The sequence below is a fragment of the Mustela nigripes genome, chromosome 16, assembly GCF_022355385.1.
Source record: "Mustela nigripes isolate SB6536 chromosome 16, MUSNIG.SB6536, whole genome shotgun sequence".
NCBI classification, from domain to species: domain Eukaryota; kingdom Metazoa; phylum Chordata; class Mammalia; order Carnivora; family Mustelidae; genus Mustela; species Mustela nigripes.
Genome location: NC_081572.1, coordinates 35,369,119 through 35,395,881, shown reverse-complemented (window position 1 = coordinate 35,395,881; position 26,763 = coordinate 35,369,119). Strand labels below are relative to the sequence as shown.

At 36.4% G+C, this 26,763-nt stretch overlaps 1 protein-coding gene across 2 annotated transcripts in view; it reads right to left on the bottom strand.

The window, feature by feature from the left end:
- USP32 (ubiquitin specific peptidase 32) overlaps nt 1–26,763 on the bottom strand; it is a 221,581-nt gene that overhangs the window by 57,414 nt on the left and 137,404 nt on the right. For both annotated transcript variants that reach the window (XM_059380701.1, XM_059380702.1), the window contains exons 6-11: nt 21,902–22,033; nt 20,331–20,438; nt 18,190–18,305; nt 17,508–17,570; nt 14,000–14,083; nt 7,509–7,570 (exon numbers count right to left, since the gene is read on the bottom strand). In XM_059380701.1, coding sequence (XP_059236684.1) covers nt 7,509–7,570; nt 14,000–14,083; nt 17,508–17,570; nt 18,190–18,305; nt 20,331–20,438; nt 21,902–22,033 — 565 coding nt within the window. The remainder of the gene's footprint in view (nt 1–7,508; nt 7,571–13,999; nt 14,084–17,507; nt 17,571–18,189; nt 18,306–20,330; nt 20,439–21,901; nt 22,034–26,763) is intronic.

The window sequence follows — 26,763 nt, the reverse complement described above, 5'->3', positions numbered from 1 at the left end:
AGTCCAGGAAGCTCTGTTCATTTCCCTTCGTTCTTTCTTCTTTCTATTCCTCAGTCTCAATAGCTTCAATTGACCTGTCTTTAGATTTTAACTTCTGTCAGCCGAGCGTTGTGATTCTCAGTGTGTAACAACAGGGGGAAAAAACATTTCTAGCTTGCAGGCTGCATCAAATCAGGAAACAAACCAAAGTTGGTCAGTGGGCAATAGTATAATAATCCATGGCTTAACACCTACACAATATTCCATGTGTACTTGAATACGTACTCCGTTGTTGCTGGGGGTGTTCTGCTGCTGTAGACACATGTATTTACAATTTTTCTATCTTCCTGATGAATTAAAACTTCTATCATTATAAAATGTCTGCCTGTAATAATAATTCTTTGCCTAAAAGCCATTTTTTCCCTAATGTCGGCATATCCACTCCAGGTCTCTTATTGTTACTATGTGCCTTGTATCTATTCCATCATTTTACTTTTGATCTATTTGTGTCTTTGAATCTCAAGTATTTGGTTTTAAGATTTTTTAAAAAATTTATTTATTTGACAGAGATCACAAGAAGGCAGAATCAGGCAGAGAGAGAGGGAAGCAGGCTCCCTGTTGAGCAGAGAGCCGGATGCGGGGCTCAATCCCAGGACCCTGAGATCATGACCTGAGCCAAAGGCAGAGGCTTTAACCCACTGAGCCACCCAGGTGCCCCTCAAGTATCTGGATTAAAAATATCAGTCTATCTTTAGCTTTGATAACTGTTTAATCTATTTATTTTAAGGTAATTATTGATATAGATTTGTGCCTACCCTTTTGTTACTTGTTTTCTATTCATCTCAAGTGTATTTATTTGTTTTTCTATTCCTCTTTTACTTTCCTTCTTTTGTGTTAAGTAGTTGTTTTCTACTGTATCATTTTAATTTTTTTTTTAAAGAAACTGTATTTGGGATTATTTTCTTACTGATTACTCTAGAAGTATAAAATAAACCTTAACACATGCTACTTCAGATTAATACTAATTTACGCCAGTAAATTATAGAAGCTGCTCAAATACAGCTCTACTTCCTATTCTTTCAGTTGTATTGTCATGCATATGACATTTTTTATGCTGTAAGAACAGTGTAGCTTTCAAATTATTATCTTACAATTTTGTATTTTATTTTTTAAAAGATTTTATTTATTTGTTAGACAGAGAAAGAGATCACAAGTAGGCAGAGAGGCAGGCAGAGAAGGTGGGGAGCAGGCTCCCTGCTGAGCAGAGAGCCTGATGTGGGGCTCAATCCCAGGATCCTGAGATTATGACCTGCGCCGAAGGCAGAGGCCCAACCCACTAAGCCACTGAGACGCCCCACGATTTTTCATTTTAAATCATTAAAAGGATAAAACAGAAAAATGTATTTATACTGTCTAATTTTTAAGTATGTAATTATGCTTACTGGTGCTTTGTATTTCTTTGTGTAATTCAAATTGTCTGGGGTCACTTTGTTTTCGCATGAAGAAGTTCCTTCAGTATTTCAATACTTCAGTATTTAAGTGTTTACTAACAACAGTGTTTATATGAGAATGTTTTTAAATTACCTTAATTTCTGAAGGATAGGTCTGCTGAATAAAAAATTTTAGGTTGACAGTTTTTTCCCCTTCAGCACTCTGAATGTCATACCACTGCCTACTGATCTCCATCATTTCTATAAAAAAATGGTCAGCCATTAATCTTACTGGGGTTGCCTTCTACAAGAAGGAGTCATTTTCCTCTTCCAACTTTTAGGATCTTCTCTTTGCAGCTTTGAACAGTTTGTGGTATGTTTAGATGTAGATCTCTGTTTTTAACCTCTCTGCAGTTCATTGAGCTTTTTGGATTAACAACTTAAAGCAATTTTAGGAGGTTTGGCCATCATGTTATCAAGTTTTTCTGCACCTTCCTCTCCTCCTTTTGGGACTTCCACATATCTCGGGTTCCGTTCACATTTATTTATTTTCTCTGTTCTTCATGTTGGAAAAGTCTATTTAACTCTATTCTATTTTGCTGGTTATTTCTCTGTGGCTCCAATCTGTTGCTGAGTCACTGTGGTGAATTTTCGTTTACTCTAATTTTCAACTCCAGAATTTCCATTTAGTTCACTTTAAAAATTTCTGTCTCTATTGATATTTTATATTTGGTTAGTTATTGTGATTATAACTTCCTTTAATTCTTTAAACAAAGCTTCCTTTAGCAGTGAAAACATTTATAATACTGCTTCGAAGTCTTTTGTGTCCTTTCTGTGTCCTAAGTCAACCATTTGGGGCTACCTCTATTAACTAGTATCCCCACCACCACCACCGCGGGTCACATTTTTCCTATTTTGTTGCATGTTTCATCATCTCCCATTCCTGAGAATTGGACATATTTGATAATATATTTCACCAACTCTGGATTCTGACCCTGCCTGTGTGTTTGCCTTGTGACATCCTGGACTAACTCTATAGAGTCTGCTTTCCCTGCAGTGTGAGGTTGTTCCGTTTTCTTCATTATTATTTCTTAAAGTTTGGTTTCCTTGGGGAGAGCAGAATTTACTGGTCGGCCAATAACTGGTGAGGTGCTATGCTGAAACATCTTGAGCCAGTGACATTTGCACCTTTTTCTTGATGTATCAGTTCCGTTTGGGAAATGATGCAAAGTTCAGGCAGGTTATAAACCTTTCTTGGTTTTTATTTTCTGCATGAGCTAGGCCCTACATTCCATCAGGAATTAATAGATAGCTAAAACCCTCCTTGGTTTCTGCTGAGCTTGCATACAGCCTTGGATGTATGAGCAGCCCTGCAGATCATCTGGGACATGGGGAAGTTTATTGTTTATCAATACACACTCTGTTTGTCTTGTTCTCTGGATCTCTTTGTTAAAATTCTGACTGGGCTCTCAGTTAGTTGCTTTCCTTAACCAGTATCTCAAACCCAAGCTACTGATGTTCCTTGACTATTTGCCACCATGATCACTGGCTTTTTTTTTTTTGTTGTTTGTTTATTTGCTACAATTCTCTTAGGCGGGCATTCATCTCTGCTCTAATCCAAATCAAGTCAGCCCTGTCACCTATGCCTTGGTAAAACTATCATGAAGGAGGGAATGGGACCAGCCCTAGGTAAAATTACTATGGATTCCCATTTTTCTTACCAAGGTATAGTAGTTTTTCTTGAATAAATGCCTCCCAACTTGTTAAATACCTTTGCTCAGTTTCCAGAGTCCTAAAATAGTTGGCTGACAATTTTATACAGTGTTATATTTTGTCTAGTTGCTTCTCAGGAGGAGATATGCTGAGATCTTCACTCAGCCACTGCAGAAATCATGACACTAATTTTGCAATAAATTACTGACTCTTTAAGTTACAAATATTTCTTTCACCTCACTACTTGTATACCAACCTGATACATCTTTAAAAAATCATCCTAAAAATTCAGATGAATTTTTAACAGTGAAAATGGAGGTAAAATAAAACAAAATTCAAAAATCACAAAATGAAATTAACCAATTTGGAATCTAGAATTTAAGATTCAGATTTTTTTAAAAATAAAGATTACAGAAAACAGACCGCTTGTGTTTTCAATGAAAAAGGTTCTAGACTTGATTCTGCCACTTCCATCCAATTTTTGGTAAGTTCCTCAACTTTTGTGAATCTCAGTTTCCTCTTTTATAAAATGGGATGGTGACACTAATTAAATGCAGTTATATTCTAAGGAACAGATGAAATAATGCAAGTAATATAAAGTTCTATAAAAACATGAGATTAAAAAAACAAAAAAATGAGATTATACCAACATTTTATTTTTAAATAGGGATGCTATGAGCATTTGCAAAATAATTAAGCCAAGAAATATATATACAGTGGACATACAGCATGCCTTAAAAAAATTTTTTTTAAAGATTTTTATTTATGTCAGAGAGAGAGCACATGAGAGAGAAAGAACACAAGCAGGGGGAATGGCAGGCAGAGGAAGAAGCAGGCCCCCTGCCAAGCAAGAAGACCAATGCGGGACTTGATCCCAGGACTCTGAGATCATGACCTGAGCCAAAGGCATCTTGACGGACAGAGCCACTCAGGCATCCTTCGTTCTATTTTTTAAATCAACATTTCTTTTCTTTCTTTTTAAAGTTTTTATTTTAATTCCAGTTAGTTAACATACAGAGTTATATCAAGTTCCAGGTGTACAATATAGTGATTCAACAATTCCATACATCACCCGGTGCTTATCTCGATAGCAATCTTAGTATGTACGGTAAGTCATGCTGACTTCAGAAGGTATTAGTATGTGATTAAATTAGATTGCAATAGTTAAAAAAAAAAAAAAAGCTACTGCAGCTACATAAAAGCCTTTCAGTATTTCTCTTCAATATCTCACTTGTACACTTAAATGTATTTTAAAATTTTATTTTATGATATCTAAAAATCAGACAAAAATCAAAACAACATTGTCAACATATGAATACCATAAACAAGAATGAATATTCTGAGCATGAAAATTAAAAACACAATGTGAGACTAGTGTTTTTATGAAAACAACATTTTAAAAAACAGATTTTGCTTAACGTTCTTTAAAAGAACAGACCATTTTAAATAAGAATCCTTAAAAAGGTTGGAAAATATATTTTGCTACTTCAATTCATCTGAACATGAACTGGTATTCTTCACATAATCCTGTTTTCAGGTATTCCAAACCACTCTATTTTAGTAAACTCTTTTACCAAGCAGTCTCACACCAGAAAAAAATACTGAAAAATTTGTATACACACTACTTTTAAGAATAAGTGACAAACTATGTATCGAATTTATTCCTTTCAAAAGCGAAGTTTAGGGGGTACCTGGGTGGCTCAGTGGGTTAAAGCCTCTGCCTTCACCTTGGGTCGTGATCCCAGGGTCCTGGGATAGAGCCCCGCATCGGGCTCTCTGCTTGGCAGGAAGCCTGCTTCTCTGCCTGCCTCTCTGCCTACCTGTGATCTCTGTCTGTCAAATAAATAAATAAAATCTTTAAAAAAAATTTTTTTTTAAATAAATAAAAGTGAAGAGTAGATTCGTTCTGTTTCTGAAACTTTCTACACAAATGTATAGTATAATGGTAACACTCAAGCAATGAAGGAGACCTGATATATTAAAAATTGAATCACAATTAGGGAGGGTATGTGCTATGAAATGTATAAGCCTGATGATTCACAGGTCTGTACTCCTGGGGCAAATAATACACTATATGTTTAAAAAAAAAAAAAAAGAAGAGGAAAAAAACCTGAATTACAGCCATAAAAACGTGCAGGCCTATTAACCAAGATATTTTACCTCAAGTAATTTTGCCTAAATACATACCTAACCAAAGGCATACAGCCTTTATTACTGAATTATACTGAAGAAAAAGAGAGATTAAAAATAGGGGATGAATTGGGCGCCTGGGTGGCTCAGTCGGTTGAGCCGCTGCCTTCGGCTCAGGTCATGATCTCAGGGTCCTGGGATCGAGTCCCGCATCAGGCTCTCTGCTCAGCAGGGGGCCTGCTTCCCTTCCTCTCTCTCTGCCTGCCTCTCTGCCTACTTGTGATCTCTGTCTGTCAAATAAATAAATAAAATCTTAAAAAAAAAAAAAACTATAAAAAAAATTTGGTAAAAAAAAAAAAATAGGGGATGAATAAGGCCTACTAGCTATCCATTTAAATTATAAGAGGCTTTATTGGTATGTAAAAGTATCATCTGATAGGATCTGCAGTGAAAATGGAAGCCAAAAATAAAACAGTATTATGGGATGCCTGGGTGGCTCAGTTGGTTAAGCAGCTGCCTTTGGCTGGGGTCATGATCTCAGCATCCTGGGATGGAGTCCCACATCGGGCTCCTTGCTTGGCAGGGAGCCTGCTTCTCCCTCTGCCTCTGCCTGCCATTCTGTCTGCCTGTGCTCGCTCTCTCTCCCTCTCTCTCTGAGAAATAAATAAGTAAAATCTTAAAAAAAAATAAATAAAACAATATTTTGAAGGATTCTCATTAAAAAATTATAAATTCCATCAATGGCATATACACATAGGTATATGAATATAAAAGTGTCAACAGTGCAACCATCAACAAATGAAAAGTCAAGCTATGGAATGGGAGGAAATATTTGCAAACCACAGCTCTGATAAAGAATTATATCCAAAAAATATATATAGGAAGTTCATATCACTTAATAGCAAAATAATAATAATAATCACCAATTAAAAATAACAAAGAACCTGAACATTTTTCTAAAAAAAGACATACTAACGGCTAACACCTACATGAAAAGATATTTAACATCACTAATCACCAGGGACATACAAATCAAAACCACAACAAGGTACCACTTCACACCTGTCAGGACGGTTATTGTCAAAAAGACAAGAGATAATATACACTGACAGAGATACAGAGACCCCTGTACACTGCTGATGGGACTGGAATAAACTCGAACAGCTACTATAAAAAACATGTTTCACGTGAGATTAAAAAAAGAACTACCATATAACCCAGCAATCCCACTTCTGGGTATATAACCAAAGGAAACAAAATGATTTTCTTGAAGACGATAGCTTTATTTCCATATTCTTTGAAGCATTATTCACAAAAGTCAAGGTATGAAAACAACCTGTGTCCAACAATGAATGAATGGATAAATAAAATGTGGTATGTATATACAATGGACTATTATCTAGTCTTAAGAAGGAAATCCTGTCATTTGCAGCAACATGGATGAGAATGGAAGGCATTATACTAAGTGAAATAAGCCAAAGACAGACAAATATTGCAAGGCATAGCACTTGTATGTAGAATCTTAAAAAAAAAAGTCAAATTCAGAAACAGTAAGTAGAAAAGCAGTTGCTGGGAGCTGGCGGAAACAGAGAAAGGGTGATAAAAGTGTAAAAAATTTTACGATATGATGAATCAAGTCTGCAGATGTAACATATAACATGATCAGAGCTGATTAACACTATAATGTTTAACTGAGAGTACAACTTAAATGTTCTGACACACACACAAAAGTATGTGAGGCACTAGTGATGGATGTGTTAATTCAATGAAAGAAATCCTTTCACAATGCATACATCTATCAAATCGCACTGCACTTTAAGTATCTTAAAATTTCAGATGTCAATGATACCTCAATAAAGCCGAAAAAAATGTCAACAGCAATTACCTTAAATACAGAGATGATGGGTATTTTTTTGCTTCTTTTTGTTTAGCTCTACTTTATAATCTTTATACAATAAACAAGAATTACTCTGTAGTAAGGAAAATTTGCTACCTTTTTTCTCATGTCTTATTTCAAAAAATTAAATTCAGTACTCAATGCAATTTTAATGTTAAAGAGAATCTGATTTCTAAATTAATTCAATCCCTTGGTTAGGAAATTACTTTAACAAAAATATTTCAGTATGAAATTAATCAGGAGAAATAAGATGTCACTGTAATGGCTGTATTAAAATGGGACATGCTGTTATGTATTAACAATATATTTCAGGTGTCAAAACTTTCAACTATGTAATGAAAAATACACTAAAAACTTACCTAATAATTTGTCCTTCTTCTTCTGGAGTAGCTGGTCTTAGCCCCAGAACTATGTGACATACCTAGAGAAAAAAGTGGTAAATCAAACTTCACTGACTGGTGGCAATGACTGGACTGCGTAATCTCACATTCTCTGCATGAGTTCCACTTTGTAGATGGGAATCTGAATTAGCCATAGCTTTCAAATGATGAATTATCAATGATTCACTTGGGCAACTCTGAGCTTTAAACTTTAGCTATTGTTTTTTTTGTTTTGTTTTTAAACAAACTGTTTCAGTAGAGGCCAATTTCCAAATCTCTGTATGAGACAGGAGAGGGAGAGAGACAAAGAACTACTAAAAGAACCATGCAGAAAATATTATTTTCATTCCTGAAATCTGAAGAGCACATCATGGCACGTGAGGAGAAAGGTGAGGGTAATGAAGAGAATACAGGAGACAAAAGATATGGGTGGCATTTTAGTTTAAACAGTTCAAAGAGAGAAATTATTGCCACTAATGCTAAATATGCTTTTTAAGGCTCATTTCATCAATTTATTTGCCTTCTCTAAATATCATCACAAAAGATACAATTTTTTCCAACATTTTCTCATGAAAAATTTCAAAAATACAGGAAACTTGAAAGAATTTTATACTGAAGACAACATATCCATTAACTAGATTTGACATCAACATTTTATTATACTTGCATCTATCCCTTAATTCACCCATCAATCCATCTTAATTTTGGATGCATTTCAAAGTAAATTATAGACATTAGTACAACTTTTTATAAATACATCAGCTTGGCTAACATTAACCAGAAAGTTCAATATCTATTCAGTTTTGTTTACCTTTTGAGGTAACATTTACATAACAACAAAATCCACAAATTGGGTTTTTGAGACTCATCTATGTAGCGGCTGTTCATTTTTACTGCTGAGTAGCATTTCACTCTTCGAACATACCACTGTTTGTTTCATCCATTCTCATACTGACAAATACTTGAGCTTCTGAAACCAATTTTTCTTTTTCTTTTTCTTTTTTAAAGATTTTACTTATTTATTTGACACAGAGAGAGATGATAAGTAGGCAGAGAGACAGATAGAGAGGGGGAAGCAGATTCCCTGCTGAGCAGAGATCGTGATGTGGGGCTCAATCCCAGGATCCTGAGATTATGACCTGAGCCGAAGGCAGAGGCTTTAACCCACTGAGCCACCTAAAAAAATTTAACCCCACCAACTTTTCTTATCTAAGATTTATTTGAGAGAAAGAGCCTGGGGGTGGGGGAGGTAGCAGGAGAGGTTTCTCAAGCAGACTTCCCACTGAGCCTGATGTAGAGCTTAATCTGGCTACCCTGAGACCATGACCTGAGCCAAATCAAGAGTCGGACACTTAATCAACTGAGTCACGAAGATGCTCAGGTGTTCTAAGCGAACTTATAGAAAATGGAAATACAGTATTCATGCTTACAAGTGAACAAATCTTAAGTGTATAGTTCAATGACTTTTCACAAAGTAACATCTATGAAATCTTTACCCAGTCAAGAAACAGAACACTGCTATCTCACCCAAAGTCCCACTTTGGGTTCTTTCCCACAGGATCCATGATCCTGAATTCTGTCACCATAGAATAAGTTTTGTCTGCCTTTGAATTTTTTGGTCTAGTATTTTCTTTTTTTTTTTTTTTTTAAAGATTTTATTTATTTATTTGACAGAGAGAAATCACAAGTAGATGGAGAGGCAGGCAGAGAGAGAGAGAGAGGGAAGCAGGCTCCCTGCCGAGCAGAGAGCCCGATGCGGGACTCGATCCCAGGACTCTGAGATCATGACCTGAGCCGAAGGCAGCGGCTTAACCCACTGAGCCACCCAGGCGCCCCTGGTCTAGTATTTTCAACTCAAGATTAGATATAAGATTCATCCAAGTTTGTGTGTGTGGCACCATTATACTTATTTTCATTGCGTTACAATATACCACTCTATGCACATCACACTTTGCTTATTGTTTATGTGTTTACTATTGATAAATATTTGGGTCATTTTCTGTTTTGGGCTATAACAAGTTCTAAGAACTTACTTGTATGTCTTTTGATGCTCAGATATACACATTTCTAGGGTTTACATACAGAGTAGACTTTATGAGTCACGGGGGAAGCGTATGTTCAACTTTGTAAATACTGCCAAGCAACTTCCTAAGTATTTCTGTTTGTTTTTTAAAATATTTTATTTATTTATTTGTCAGAGAGAGTGTGAGAGAACACAAGCAGGGGGAGTGGTAGGCAGAGGGAGAGGCAGGCTCCCCGCTAAGCAGGGAGCCCGACACGGGGCTCAATCCCAGGGTCCCGGGATAATGACCTGAGCTGAAGGCATACACTTAACTGACTGAGCCACCCAGGAGCCCCAATTTCCAAAGTATCTGTAGTAATTTGTATTCCTACTGGCAATGTATGGGAGTTTCAGGTTTTTGTTATCCTCACCAATACTTCTTATCACTTAAAAACTAACCATTCTTGGGGACATGTCTACTAGTAATTCATATGTGGTTTTAATAGTATGTCTATGATGACTAAGGAGCCCCTTTCCATAATATTCATTAACTATTTGGATATTCTTTTTTAAAAAAGATTTTTAATTATTTATTTGACAGAGAGAGAGAGACAGTGAGAGAGAGAACACAAGCAGGGGGAGTGGGAGAGGGAGAAGCAGGTTCCCCAATGAGCAGGGAGCTCGAGGTGGGGCTCGATCCCAGGACCCGGAGATCATGACCTGAGCTGAAGGTAGATGTTTAACGACTGAGCCACCCAGGCACCCCTGGATATTTTCTCTGGTGAAGCATCTCTTCAAGTTTTCTTTACACATTTTTTATATTGAAGTTTTACCTTTTTCTCATTTTTATTCTCTGTATGCCCTAGTCACATGTCTTTCTGGATACAAGTATCACAAACAACTTCTCCCACTGCATAGCTTATTTTTTCATATTCTTAATGGCATCTCCCAATTCAAAAACAAAAACAGGGGCACCTGGGTGGCTCAGTGGGTTAAGCCGCTGCCTTTGGCTCAAGTCATGATCTCAGGGTCCTGGGATCGAGTCCCGCATCGGGCTCTCTGCTCAGCAGGGAGCCTGCTTCCTCCTCTCTCTCTGCCTGCCTCTCTGCCTGCTTGTGATCTATCTCTGTCAAATAAATAAATAAAATCTTTAAAACAAAACAAAAACGCTTAATTTTACTGAAGTCCTACTTAAAAACTTTTCCTTGGTGGTTAATGCTCTCTGTGTCCTTTTAAAAAACTCTTTGCCACCTCATAGCCATTAAACTATTCTTGTACATTATCTTCTAAATGCTTTATTTTTACCTTTCAAACTTAAGAGACTTATGATCTCAGTTGGAATTAATTTTCATCTATGACATGAGGTAGGAATAATGATACATTTTTTCCCATAGAGATATCAACTGACCCAGTACACCATTTACTGCCAAGATTACCCCTACCCATGTGCAATGCAATGTCTTCTACATGTAGGTCTGTTTAAAACTCTCAATGTTGTTTCAGTGGTCTTTGTCTACCTTGACACAGATATCACACTGTCTTAATACCATTGTCTTATAAGAAGTCCTAATATCCTGTAACTTCAGTCCTCTAACACTTCTTTACATTATCTTGGCTATTTTTGGCCCTTTCCCTTCTGTATGTACTTAGAAACAGCTTGTCAAGTTCCACAAAAACAATGACAATATTAAACTTTTGGGGATTTTGATTGCTAGTGCACCAAACCTACAAACTAATTTAAAGGGACCTGACATCTTTAAAATGTTGAGCCTTACCATCCATAAATGCGGATTATCTCACTCTGTGCTGTTTTTTTTATTGTGTCTGTAATAAATTATCACAAATTCAGCATCTTAAAGCAACACAAACTTATTATCTTACAGTTCTGTAGGTCAGAAGTCAGACATGGGTCTCACTAGGTTAAAAATCAAGGTGTTGGGGCGCCTGGGTGCCTCAGTTGGTTAAGGTCTGCATTCAGTTCAGGTCATGATCCCAGGGTCCGGGATGGAGTCCTGCATCAGGCTCCCTGTTCTCCCTCTGCCTCCCTCCCTCCCTCTGTTTCTCATGAATAAATAAGTAAAATCTTAAAAAAGAAAAAAAAAAAAAAGATGTCAGTAGCAGAACTACATTCCTTTCTGGAGGTTAAAAAAAGAATATACTTCCTTGCCTTTTTCAGCTTCCGGAGCTCATCCACATTACTTTGTTCACAGCCCCTTCCTCTATCTCAAAGCCGGCATCTCCAACTCTTCCTCCAAGGTCATCTCTTTCCCTCTCCTCCTTTCTCTCCCTCCCTCTCTCTGACCACAGCTGGAAAAGGTTCTCTATTTTTAAGGACAGATGATTAGCGGAGCACCTGGATGGCTCAGTGCATTAAAGCCTCTGCCTTCTGCTCGAGTCATGATCCCAGGGTCCTGAGATGGAGCCCCACGTCAGGCTCTCTGCTCGGTGCTTCCCCTTCTCTCTCTGCCTGTCTCTCTGCCTACTTGTGATCTCTCTCTCTCTCTGAAATAAATAAAAAACCTTAAAAAAAAAAAAAAAAAAAAAAAGGACTCATTATTAGAAAGGCCCATCTGCTGAGCTAATCTCCCTTAACAGGATACATCTTAACCTGATACATCTTGCAAAGTCCCTTTTGCTATGGAAGATTATATGCGTGGGTTCCAGGGATTAGGGCATGGATAATTGGTGCTGGAGGTGGTGTGCATTTTTTCTGCTTACCACGCTTTTAAAAACTTGACATTTTTGACAAATGCAAAAGAAACAAGATCCTGGTTATATTTAGCATCCTGCCTCTGCAAAATATTGGCACTGAGTGTACAAAAAAGATTGAAAATAAAGATTATTATTATAGGGATGGTTTTCTAATTCTATTGACACTTATGTATGTTACACTTAAATACCCAAAACACTCAGCTAAGAGGAATCTTGGCAAATAAGAGTGTAATTCAAGCTTTTATTGATAGACTTACCAAGTAACTCTACCAATTTTAAGACACACAGAAAATACAACTTAGCTAACAGTCTCTTACTCATATACTTAATGAATATATATAGTTTTAAAAACATACTGTATGTGAAATGAAGTGAATATAGTAGAATGTAATGTTAAAATGACAGTGACAGGTATTCATGGGAAACTATCTTTCAGCTCTTCATAATATAATATTAGAAACACACACATACAAAAACAAATCTCAAGCATATGCTTATTTATAAATTAGTCATAGAAAATTAGTGCCACTGCAAGTCCCTGATAAGGAGAAAAAAAAGGAATGAGAAAATAGAAAAAGCAATAGGAAAAAATCAAAATGCTATGCTATGTGAGAGCTACAAGATGACACAGACATAAGCCTAAGTGATCTAAATGTTTATATAATTATGAGAAAAAGTAATGAGGATATTATTTTAAATGAGATAAAAATAGTTGATCAATTTTGATATTATCAAGCAAGCATTTTCTGTTTAGAATAATGATTTATATAATTTTTGTACTTGTTTATGCTTTATAAAGCTATCAACTTAAATCCTCCTGAAAACTGTAACTGATAGTGGAGTAACAGATTGATATAAATGGATATTACAGGCTTATTAGATTGTATATGTTTTATAGCCATAGTAATTAGTCATTAACTATCAGGAAGAGACCAATTACCATTTATTCCAAAACAGCCATGCACAAATGAGTTATTCTTTATTTAATATGGAAGAGCATGATAGAAACAAAAATACCGAACTTTTTTTTAACTTCACAGGGCTGTTTTTACAAGGAAAGGAAAATAAAATAAGAATCTAAAATACCACTACTAAACCAACTTAAATATTTATGAAGAATTATAAAAAATGGGAAATCATAATTTCCTTTTTTTTTTAAATTGGAGCAAGAGAAATACTCTAACAAGGAAAATAGTTGAAATCTGGCAAGCCTTATAATTTAATGTTCATTCCTGGCACTTTGTGCTTTTTCTCTCTTCCTTCTTCAATCTTTCTTATTTCTTCTAAAGAACTTTTAAAAACTTTTAGAAACAGCTTTGTAGCCAGGATAATCTCCTAACTGGAGAGACTGTGTACATCGAAAATTTTACAGCTGCCTACTTATGATCCATCTGTCTGTTCACACTGCCTGACTTGTTAGGAAGGGCCTTTAAAAAAGACAACAGTGAAGAAAAATAAGAAATTATGATGGCTTTTGCAATCTAAATTATTTTCTATGTATTTAACATGCTGGTCTACCATGAGTCATAAGATAAATAAACATAGTCAGCTCTTTTCTACTTCCTCATCTCCCATGTCATGATTTTGAGATGCCTCAGGGCTCTCAAACTCTACCTTACCAATCTTTCAGTTGTATAAAGGATAATGTAGTTCTTTTTATAATATGTGGTTTTGTAGCTGAGTTGCAATAACTGCTACACAATGAAACAGACGTAGAACTACTACTCTTTATACCTGTCATTTATCTTAAACATACCTGGAAAAGCAGATTCAAAAATTCATTGGCAAGAACATTTTTCACACTCCAAATCTGATAGTCCTCTAGAGTAAGATGGCCCATCTGAAAGAGAAACAATATTTTAGAAGATCTCATGTTAAGAAGGTCCTCTTTTTTTTTTTTTCCATGTATTTGAGAGAGAGGGAGAGAGTGGGTGCATGAGTGGGGAGGAGAACCAGAGGGAGGTGGACAAGAACACTCCCCTCTGAGCCGGGAGCCCAACAGCGGGGCTCAACACTGGACACAATCCCAGGGCTCTGGGATCATCGCCTGAGCGAAAGGCAGACACCCAAATGACTAAGCCATACAGGCACCCCAAGCATGCCCTCATTTTTATAGCATTTGAATAAAATCTGGTTTATTAAACTTATATCGGTAATTTTTCTGAAAGCAAAGCAAAAATTTAAAGTAGACACTGTGTGTTCATCTGAAAACTAAACCAGCTAGGAAAAGTTTAAAAGCAACAAAACTCTGTCAAAGCAGTCAATGGTGGGCGCCTGGGTGGCTCAGTGGGTTAAGCCGCTCCTTCGGCTCAGGTCATGATCTCAGGGTCCTGGGATCGAGTCCCGCATCGGGCTCTCTGCTCCGCAGGGAGCCTGCTTCCCTCTCTCTCTCTCTGCCTGCCTCTCCATCTACTTGTGATTTCTCTCTGTCAAATACATAAATAAAATCTTTAAAAAAAAAAAAAAAAGCAGTCAATGGTAATAAGGACAATTTATTGTCAAGTCTTCATTCTTCCAATAAGACCTGGGAAATAACTCTCATTATCTTCTGCTTCAAGGATTATCTATGGAAAGGCTCTGTATAGGAAACTGAAATATTTACAAATTTTTAAAGAAAAAAGCAGACTCTCTGGATTATGCACTTTCATTCTAACATTTTTTTTTTTTTAAGATTTTATTTATTTGAGAGAGAAAGCTCAAGCCCAAGAGAGCACCAGCCAGAAGGAGGGGCAGTGGTAGAGGGAAAAGCAGAACTCTCTGGTGAGCAAGGAGTCCAATGCAGGGCTTAATCCCAGGACCCCAGGATCATGACCAGAGAGGAAGGCAGATGCTCAACTGACTGAGTCTCCCAGGCACACCAATTCCAACAATCTCCTAAGACCAACTTAGAAGTATCTGACAATATTATCAGACTAATCAGATATTTAATAACTTGCTAACAAATTTTTGATGTATCAAAAATAAATAACCATATTAATTTTCCCCCAAAATAATTGAGCAAATTACAAGTTGAGTAATTTTGTGGTGTCAACATGTACAAAACTTACATATGCATATAGAGGCAATATGTTTTTTTTTCTTGTTCAACAAAACTATAACCAAATATTTTTTCCTGCATGTGTTCAATTCTAGATGAATAATGTTTTTTACTTTTATTATTTAATGATATTAATGTTTTCTTTTCACTATACAACCATATACGATACAAAAAGATTTTAATATATTGTGACTGTAATTATTAGTTTTTGTAATATAGCTTCTCTTAGTATGTTAATACTAAATCTAAAGGTACAAAAAAGTTTACTATTGACATAGTATGTCTCAGGTGAGACACAGGTTTGGCTGAAAGGTCTAAGTTTTATTCTAAACTATTACCATTTCATTATCATTGCTACAAGGAGATGGAGCAGCTAAATTATCTTCTTGTTAATGTTCACAGTAGAGCCAGAAGAAGAAATTACATCTTACCTAAAAACAGACAGTAATAATACCTACATATTTATCACTCAGAAAAAGGGCGTTGGAAATTGTACCTCTACATTAGGCATTTTCTTTTCTTTTCTTTTTTTTTTTTAAAGATTTTATTTATTTATTTGACAGAGAGAGATCACAGGTAGGTAGAGAGGCAGGCAGAGAGAGAGAGAGAGAGAGAGAGAGAGAGAAGCAGGCTCCCCGCTGAGCAGAGAGCCAGATGCGGGACTCGATCCCAGGACCCTGAGATCATGACCCGAGCCGAAGGCAGCGGCTTAACCCACTGAGCCACCCAGGCGCCCCTACATGAGGCATTTTCTAACAGAAAACTTTCCAGGTTTCTATGCATATCAAATAGAAGTGGAGACCTTAGTTTTTAGGCAGAGAGAAGTAAATGAAGGCGAAGGCTGTATTACCACAGAAAGCTCAAGTCCTGTTAAGACTCACTTCTATTATTTGTTTCTGCTGAGCATGAGTTAATAAGACTATACTGACTCCTTCTGTAACTGTGACTGAAGAAAGAAAAAAAAAAAAACAAAACTGATGTCACTTATTTTTCCTAAACCTCTGTAACACCACTATGGACTATATCCAACCAATCTGGTACTTTGTACAAGTCAATATTTGAATGCAAAGGCTCAAAATAACTCAAATGTGCCTCATATATGTGCATTATTTTCAGTTTCACACAGGGTCACGAAGACATTACAGTAATATAAGCCACAGGAATAAACCTATAATAATATCCTTACTAATAAATGTTGTCCAACTTAAAAAAAAATCAAGAATTTACTCTTTGTAAAGCATATGCTTATTCCTGGTATTACACGATTAATTTGGGTGCCATTAAATAGCTCAGAAGAGATCTTTACCAATACTATTGGAAAAAATAATTCAGGAATGTATGCATCACCCAGACTGAGATAAAAAATCATTTCCATCAGGGTACCTGGTGGCTCAGCTGGTTAAACATCTGACTTTGGCTCAGGTCATGATTTCAAGGTCTGGGAACAAGCCCCAGGTGGGGCTCCCCATTGTTGGGATACCTGCTCAGCAGGAAGGTTGCTTGTCCCCTTGCCCCTCCCCCTGCTTGTGCCCTCTCTCTCAAATAAACAAATAAAATCTTAAAAAATTAATTTCCATCATCCCAGATATCCTGTGGTTCTTCCCAATTAATCCACCCATTCCCCAAATCACTATTCTAATACCAATCACCATTTGTTAGTTGTGCGTCTGTTTTTGAGTTTCATATACATGGAATCACACAGTAAGTATTCTTTTTTGTGTAACTTCTTTTGCTCAATGTAAGGTTAGCTCTACCATAACTTTTTTAAATGTGAAAATTAAATATTATAAACCACATATGACAAGGGCTAGGTCTATTTCATTTTTATAAAATACCTAGCTTATAAAATATAAATGTATATCTAAACACTTAATGGAGTTGTTTGAAGATGGAACGGGCTGGGCACCTGGGTGGCTCAGATCATGACCTTGGGGTCCTGGAATCGAGTCCCACTGGTCCTTCCCCCACCCCTCCTTATACTCTTTCTCTGGCACTCTCTCTCTCTCTCTCTCTCTAATAAATAAATAAAATCTTAAAAAAAAGAAAGAAGATGGAATGGACTATCTTTAGAGACAACTTGAAGGTACTAAACTGTAGGTCCAAATAAGCATTTGGTGGAGATGATGCAGAAGAGACTCAAATATGTATATAAGCTATATATCCTAATTCAGAATACCTGGTATTTTTAGAAAAGAATATAATTCATTCTAGTCCTGGCTAGACTCACCTTTGTGGTGTCATGTGCATTCAATATGCCTTCTACAATGTCAGATAGATCCGTATGTAACTCCTTTAAAAACAGAAATCCAAAGGAATAATTAGAAAAGAGTTATCATTTTTATTATTCAATGGCTAAAGTACAGCATATTTTGGTCAAGTATTTAAAGAATTTTTAATTTAAAAATTTTTTAAATATTAATTTTATTTTTTATAGTGTTATACATGTTATATTGGTTTCAGGTATACAATATAGTGGATCAATAATTCCATACATCACCCACTGCTCATCACCACAAAGGCTCTCCTTAACTCCTCATCACCTGTTTAATCTATTCCCCCACATCCCTCCTCTCTAGTAATTACCAGTCAAGTACATTTTTTTACCTTAATAAATAGGTGCTCAGATCTGCTTTGAAAAAAAAAAAATCAAGAGAATTCTGCAGTTTTATTCTTACTTTACACAATAAGTTCAGTTTATTAAATTTTTTAAGGTACATTCTCTTCCCAAATTTGTACCTTCAGCTATGAATATTTTAAGTAGTAATGCAACATAGCAACTCAAAAGTCATAACAAATCCTTTCTCTTTCTCTCTCTTTTCAAATTCTCCACTCTATTTTCCTATTGGAATATACATGCAACAGTATGCTTAAAATCAGAACTTAACAGTATGCTTAAAATCAGAACTTACCGGGATATCATCCGTGCGGTTGTCCTTCCACACCTCTAAAAGTGCGACCACCATGTCTCTCAGTTCAACCCTGGAGAGAACTCCATCACGGTCAACATCAAACACCTTGAAGCAAACTAAAGAAAAGAAACTCTTATGGAGGGAAGTTAATTTCCTGTTCTGAAGTACAGTGCCTTTCACTGAAGCTGCCCTAGTAAAATCACTTAGTTTCTAAACAAGTATATTCTGGATTAAGTTCTCATCTGGAGTAGGCTATGATATGTTATTAAAGTCCTCTGCACTCATAGAACTTCCTGCATACTTCATGTATCCCTCTCTGAATCACTACCTGGGTCACAGAGTCTTATCCATCACCCAAATCTAGAGCTAAATTCCTTGCAAAGTTACTATCAAGAAATATTACAATACCTCACACGTTTTGAGGAGGTAATCCAAGCCTTTAAATTAATTTCTAATATTTAAAACTGATCATTGCAGAGTTAATTTTTATAATGTTGAAAATATTCCATTTATATTAAGAAGAGTAAGGTGGGGCACCTGGCACCTGAGTGGCTCAGTCAGTTAAGCGTCCGACTCTTGGTTTTGGTTCAGGTCATGATTTTAGGGTTGTGATATTGAGCACCATGTTGGGCTCCACACTAAGTGGGGAGTCTGCTTGAGATTCTCTCTCTCCCCCCTCACTGGCCCTCCCCACCCCTGTTCTCTCTCACAATCACTCACTCTCTCTCAAATTTAAAAAAGGAAAAAAAAAAAAGAATCAGTAACAAGGTGTTATAAAGATGGCCTGCTTCCACTCTGCCGCCCTAATGAAACTAAAGCACTCTCATTTTTTTTTTTTTTGCCAAAGAACAATTTCAACTCTTCAGTGAAGTTTATATACAACATGCTAAGAATTAGAAATATCAGCACTGGGGCACCTGAGTGGCTCAGTCAGTTTGGGTGTCTGACTTTGGCTCAGGTTGTGATCTCAGTGTCCTGGGATTGAGCCCTGCTCAGCAAGTAGTCTGCTTCTCTACTCAGCAAGAAGTTGGCTTCTCCCTCTCTCTCTACCCCTTCCCCAACTCCTGTACATACTCTCTTTCACAAAAAAAATAAAATAAAATCTCTAAAAAAAGAAAAGAAATATCAGCACTTTCCTAATTACCTCCAAACAAATCATGACAGTTTTCTAACTTCTGTTAGTCCATCAGCAAAAAAGCAATTAAAAACAAATATAAGGTGATAATTAACCTCACATGAGAAGCAAAGATTTCATCGTCCTTATTTAATATTTTACTTTAATAACTAATTAATAACTTTACTGGGAACAAATAATCTACTATAAAGCCAGATTGCAGTAATGGTATATCATCAGGGAAGAATCGTAAATTTTAAAATTAAACAGTTATCTATTTCAATATACCTCCATAATAATTATGCTATTAAATCAACTGAGTGCAGCATAGTAAATATTACTAAAGAAGATAAAAATATCAAATAGCACACCCCAAATAGGTGACATTTGTGAAGCTGTATTTTAGAAAGACAACAGAAATGGTGACCCTATTAAATACAACAGAATTAGGTTCCAATTAAATGTAAATGGCTGCATTTTCTCAAATATGGTTAAGATTTAATGACATAATGTACTTATGCTTGTAAATTATGCTACAATAACATTTTAGCTAGGTTAAAAAGACCATTTTAGTCTTTAATAAAATTGTGTTCTGATCACAGATTTCATCTTACTAATAAAATATTAACGTATACAAGTGACAGAAAATGAGTTGTACTTTAAATTATGCAAGACACAAAATCCTCTATGGACTAACAGAAAGTATTTTCTAAATGCTTAACACTGTCAAATATATTGTGACTGATGTAGTTCACTTACCATGAACTGCAAATTCATCAGGAAAATCAATTCCATTAGTAATCACAAAGATCCCAAACTATTCCACAGTAAAAAAGAAGAGAAGATTGAATCCTTAGACTCACCTCAGTAAAACCTCAACATGAGGCTGGTATTTGCCAATCTGACAATATGATGAAAATTCAAGCCTTAATACACAGATGATGTTACACGGATGAATGCTAATTTTTTGTCTGTATACAGAGTTTGCAATTTTTTAATCGCTAAATTAAATGTTTAACACACTTACATTTTTGTCTTTCAGCCAGAGGTCCCCTGCAACAGGCTGATAATCCACAAGATATCTCCTTAAAATCTATGTGATTGTCACGATTTTCATCAAAAGCATTAAACAAACCTGTGAAAGAGGAAAGGACAACCTAAATCCCAGCCAACAAGCCTCCTGTTAATAATATCATGTTTATGAAAGGAGGCATGACTCCCACAAACTGGCCAAATTAAAGAAAAAAAAAAAGTTTTCAGTAGTTCCCACTGTCTCAGGAAGTATTTTTCTCCAGGTATGACTAAAACTCAAGATCCTTGCAGAAAATACATTACAGTCATTTAGCGTTCAGTTATATTTGCCTGTTTGTCTCTATCTTCTATCAGTTGTAACAGCTAAAAATGACAATAGTATGTAAAAAATTTAAATCAATGTAAAAAATTAAAAACTAAAAATATTGGAAATTATAATTATCCTTACTTAGAAAGATTGAGAAGAAAAAGGAAGAATGAAGGAGAAAAGCTAATGTATACACAAAGATATAACATGTTATGTAAGCTCCTATAGAGCTCCCATTAAGCAAAGAAAAATAACACACCTTATTACAAACAAAAGATATTCTGTACTGTAGTCTTCTTTGTCATAGTTTATATTTTATAAACAAATATGTAAAATCAGAAAGGGAATTATAATCCTGTGGTTTTTAACCTTTTTATAAAATACAAATAGAAAAATTCTGTCTTCAAATAAGATGATTTCTCAATATCCAATTCTAAAAAGGTAAAATCCCAATTGCACTGCTGAAGTAGGCGGAAAAGCCCAGGGCCCTATCTGCTGTGGCTCCCTCAGTAAGTACTTCTGAAGTATGCTAGGAACCTGGTGAACACAGACTGTACCTTTTAAGAATGTAATTCCTTAAAGAATAGAAAACTAAAGCTCAGGAGAGGAAAAGTGACTGGCCCAAAGTAAGAAAAATTAAACAAGGTCAGAATCAAAAACAGAATCCAAATATTCAGATTCCAAATATGATTTTTAGGATATCACCCACAATTACTCTCTGTATTCCTAATTTAAAAAAAAAAAGTTACAGTAATGAAAAGTTTAGAGCTAGCAAGGACCTCAGAGATGGTCCAGTACAATAGTTTCTTAATCTTTTTTTGGTGCAGGGGTGGGGATGGAGTGGGGTGGATAGAGCAGTGGAAGCTTCTTAAAAAGGGGAGGCGCTTGAGGTGAGGAAGGGGTGGGGGGTTACGTGTGGAAACCTGGAGCTCTACCCAGGCAGTGGCCACCACCCTAACCCCTACACCAGAGGCTGAGATACTTCACTGCAATACAGTGACTAACTCAGTCAAATTCATTTTATATTTGAGAATATTCTGGAGCTTACCTGATTTATGCAAGGTTTCATAGGTAGAATAGGAAGCTCAAGACTACAATCTTAATTTCCCTTCTAGTTTTTTTCCACTAAGCTATTTGTAAGAAACTTGCAAACTTGTAACATTATGGTCTTTTAGAGTTAAGATATATTGATTAGAAAGAAGGGATGGCTTCAGGTATGTTTACCAAAGAACATTTATAGAAAAGAGAATGATTCCTACCTTCACTTAGAGATGGACGAATGGGTGGTGAAACCAATGGGCCAAACGTCTCTAAATCAAACCGTCCAGTCCGGGACTGAGCTTTTAGCAACCAGTAGCGTTTCTCCAGATCAATGATGTCTGATTCCTCCACTGATTGTCAAAACAAATAAGATTATAAAACCTCAGACCTCTCTTCTAGGCAGTTAGTTTATCCTGATCATGTAACTTCCAAGGATGTATTTTAATTTCCAATTGTTAAAAATAGTAATTGCCTAAACAAAACTCTGAAAGACAAATACAGTGTATCTAAAATGGCATGAAAATTGGGGTGCCTAGGTGGCTCACTGGTTAAGTGTCTGACTCTTCATTTCAGTTCATGTCATGATCTCAGGGTCATGAGATCTAACCTGGAGTTGGGTTTCCCACTAGGCACGCAGCCTGCTTAAGATTCTCTCTTACCCTCCATAGGCCTCTCCCTCACCCCTGCTTGCACTCTAAATTAAAAATTTTTTTAAATAATAAACAAAACAGCATGAAAATTAAATCTGAATTAATATAAAAGTGGCCTCAAAATCAGAAAAAAAAATATTTACAATTTCCCATTAAGTAGGTTGCTTAAATCCAACATGCAAAATAATAAAAAACTGAGACATTCCTTTTTGGCTTCTTATACCACTTTTATCCATTCTCATTTTTCATAATTTTCAATCTTTACCTTGGATTTAAAGATTTTTTTTTTTTTTTAATTCATGTTAGTTAACATTAGTGTATTAGTAGTCTGATGGAGAGACTTCAGTGACTCATCAGTTGCATGTAACACCCAGTGCTCATTACATCAACTGCCTTCCTTCATTCATGCCCATCACCTAATGACTCCATTCTCCCCACCTACTTCCCCTCCGGCAACCTTCAGTTTGTTCCCTAGAGTTAAGAGTCTCTTATGATTTGTACCTCTCTCTGTTCTTATCTTATTTCATTCCTGGCCACACTGTAATCATCCTAATAGCAGGACCCATGTCTGACTCATCCTGTCGATATGGATAAGTATCTACACAGTCAATATTTATTAATGAAAAAGAGTATGAAAAGGACTTTATAAATAATAAAAGTCAATAAACAACAGATGAGGTAGAAAAGGATTTACAATGTGATAAGTAATGGGGCATCATGAAAATGTGAATATCTTTCTCTCCTCATTCAACAGAAGATACAATAAAAAATTACAGGTAAGCTCCAGCCATTGTTGCATTTATGTATGCTTTCCCCCACCAAGGAACTAAAGTAAAATTTAGAAAGCAAGCAGGTGAGAGGCCTTCCACTGCCATGGTTTTTTGCCTACAGTCACTTTCCAGATGTGGTAAGGTATGAGGAATCTAAGCAGTGAAATTTTAACTAAGGTAAACAGAGAAGCTATAGTTCTGGGAGGTTAAGATAGCTGAAATTTGCAGGGCAGAGTACTAGAAAAGAAAGAGTTAATACAAAGAAAGAGCTCCAGCAATCTGCACAGGACTCTTGTTGAGTTTTGGGAGAATAGCAGAATAGTAAGCTTGTGTATGCACACAGTGAAATTCATTGAGGCTGGACTTGAATATGCCTAAGTTTTGACCAGCCAAGGTAGACACACCTTCCTGAACACTGGGAGTATTCACAGATTCAGAGGGTCACACTTAACAAGAAGGGGAAAAACTAACTCCAGAATAAAGGCTACTCCAGACCCGCCCCAACAAAGCTCTTAAAAAATCCTTCAAAATGTCAAGCTGAGGGACACCTGGGTGGCTCAGTTGGTTAAGCAGCTGCCTTCGGCTCAGGTCATGATCCCAGCGTCCTGGGATCGAGTCCCGCATCGGGCTCCTTGCTCAGCAGGGAGCCTGCTTCTCCCTCTGCCTACCATTCTGTCCGCCTGTACTCGCTCTCTCTCCCTCTCTCTCTCTGACAAATAAAAAAAAAAAATCTAAAAAAAAAAAAAAAAAAAAAAAAAATGTCAAGCTGATCCAAAAGTACTTTAAATGCCTGTGAGAAGAAAACAAACTCCTTTGAAAGGGAGAATCCCCTTAACCTTAACATTCACAATGTTTAGCATCCACAAAAATATGAAACAAGCAGGAAAAAGTGATTCAAAACCAAGATAAAAATCAGTCAATACAAAAAGCCAAAGAAATAACAGACGATGTCTTTTTGTATTGACTGATTTTTATCTTGGTTTTGAATCACTTTTTTATAGTTGGTACTATAAAAAAGTACCAACCGAAACTACTAGAGATATAGAATACAATATTTGTTTTAAGATTTTATTTATTTATTTATTTATTTGTCAGAGAGAGAGAGAGAGAGAGAGAGAGAGCCCGAGCTAGTGCACAAGAAAGCATAGAGGCAGGCAGAGGCAGAGAGAGAAATAGGCTCCCTGCCAAGCAAGGAGCCCGATGAGGGACTCTGTCCCAGGAACCTGGGATCATGACCCGAGCCGAAGGCAGCAGCTTAACCCACTGAGCCACCCAGGCCTCCCAATACAATATCTGAAATAAAGAAATTCACTGGAAAATTTAATAGCAGATTAAAACCTACAGAGGAAAGATATGTGAATCTGAACACCAAGCAACAGAAATGCTACCCAAATGGAAGCATAAGGAGAGAAAACAGGTGAAAAGTTACTAGAATCTTAGTGAACTATAAGATAAACTCTAACAGCACAACACACATGGGATCCCATGAAGGAACAGCAGAAAATATCTGAAATAATAATAGCTGAAAGATCCTCAAATTTAATGAAAACTATAATTCCACAAATCCCAAAGTTCAATAAACTCTGTGCAAGAAAAATTCAAAGAAAACCAAACCAAGGCAAGTCACAATCAAATTGCTAATAGAAAATGTTAAAGCAGCAACACATGGGAGCAAAACACATTACAAACAAGGGAACTAAGATAAGCAATGATTTCCCTTCAGAAACAAGGGGGCTAGAAGACAATGGAGGAAAAAAGTGCTAGGGGGGAAAAAAAGTACTGTTAATCTCATATTCTATATCCTATGAAAATATCCTTCCCCAAAAAAAACAAAATGAAGAATTTCTTGGACAAACCAAAGCTGAGAGAATTCATCAATAGCAGAACTGCACCAAAAGGACTATTAAAGGGTGTTTTTCAGACTGAATGATGAAAACAGGAAATGCCCAGTCCCTAATTTCCATGGGGCTGATATCACAGATCATCCCAGATTTTGGGTAGGGGCTTGAATGCAGCTTTGGTTATACTGTTAGCTCCTAGTTCATGCTTTGAAAACTGAGTTCAGATTTCTATTCAGGAAAACCCAGAAACTGCTAGTTGTTGAAATTAGGGGGTCCATAAACTCCAGCCTAAAGGCCGCATGCATGTTTATATAAATAATATTTTATTAAAACACAACCATGCCATTTATTTACATACAGTTTATGGCTGCTAATGTGTTACAAAGGCAAAACTGAGTAATTGTGATAAACAGACATATGGTCCACAAGTCTGAAATATTTACTACCTGCCTTAAAAAAAAAACACTGCCTGTGTTAGACCTTAAAACTGCAAGAACTTCAAAACTAGGAGATTTTACAAAATGAAAGTACCTGGGGACCACCACAGCCTTGAGACTGCAACCCTTCAACAGTCTGAGATTTCAAAATTGTTAGGCCATGAAACTACAAATCAAGAGATCTCTTTTCACTTTTCAACTTGCCCCCAGTCTCAGCAAGACTTCCACAGAAGAGAACTAGGTAGAAACAATTATCTTTGTATTCAGGGTCCTTTCAGACTCAAATCTGAAACAGGTTTCTCAAAGTTTGGCTGGTTTCTCCTTGTTCCCGTAAAGCTTGTCCTCAGGCAGGCTCATTCCTCTGCCAGCCTCACTTCCAATCTCAGGCTCTTGGCCCGAGATATGAAAGCACCCTACATCCCCTTGATCACTTAGGAAGGGCTTTATCCCTCTGGAGTTCAGTCTTTCTTCCTTTCTTCACCCCTCCTTTCCTCCTCTCCACCTTTCCTTCTTTCCCTTCTAAGATTTCTTTGCATGATATGGCTTTAAATGAGAGTATGATTTAGTTTATGTGGTGATTTCATGTTATTACAGTGGGAGTGAAGGTCTTTCATATCTTTCCACTTCCTAACCTAATGCAGAACCCTTCAATTATTACTTAACATGAATTTGAAAATTCTCACCAATGCAGTAAGACATAAACATGAAGTATAAAATTAGAAAAGAAGAAGCAAGGTTATTCTTTGCATATGAGCAGAATGCATATGAAAAAACTCAGGTTTTTTGTTTTTGTTTTTTTTTCTTTTTTACAAATTAAAATTAATCTGTAGAGATACAAAATACATAAACAAAAATCAGTGCTTTTCTAGATAACATTAATAACATGTAAGAAAACATTAAAGAGAAAAATACACAAGAATAGCAATTCCCTATAAGAAATGAATATCTAAAAGTAAACTTTAAGATATGAGATTTTTATGAAGAAAATTTTATATAATAATATTAAAGGTCTGAATAAATGAAGCATACCATGGCCCCAAGTAGGGCCTTGACAGAGGCATACATGGGCTTGAACAGGGTGGTTATGTAAGACCACACTGTGAGGGTGACAGGAGTACAGATCTGAAGGAGGCCAAGGGGGCAAATGGTGGAGAAAAAAACGTTCTACATAGAGAGAACAAGGAGAGAGGCCTCTAGACAAAAGCATGCTTAGCATGCTCAAGGAAAAGAAAGAAGATCAAAGTGACTGAAGTGGAATTAGTGAGGGAGACAGCAGCAGAAGATACAGTCTAAGGAAAAATGGGGGTCAGGTTATGTAGGTCACTGTGAGGACTTTGGTTTTAAACTGTGAACCACTAGAGGGCCTGACACGGAGCAGTGAC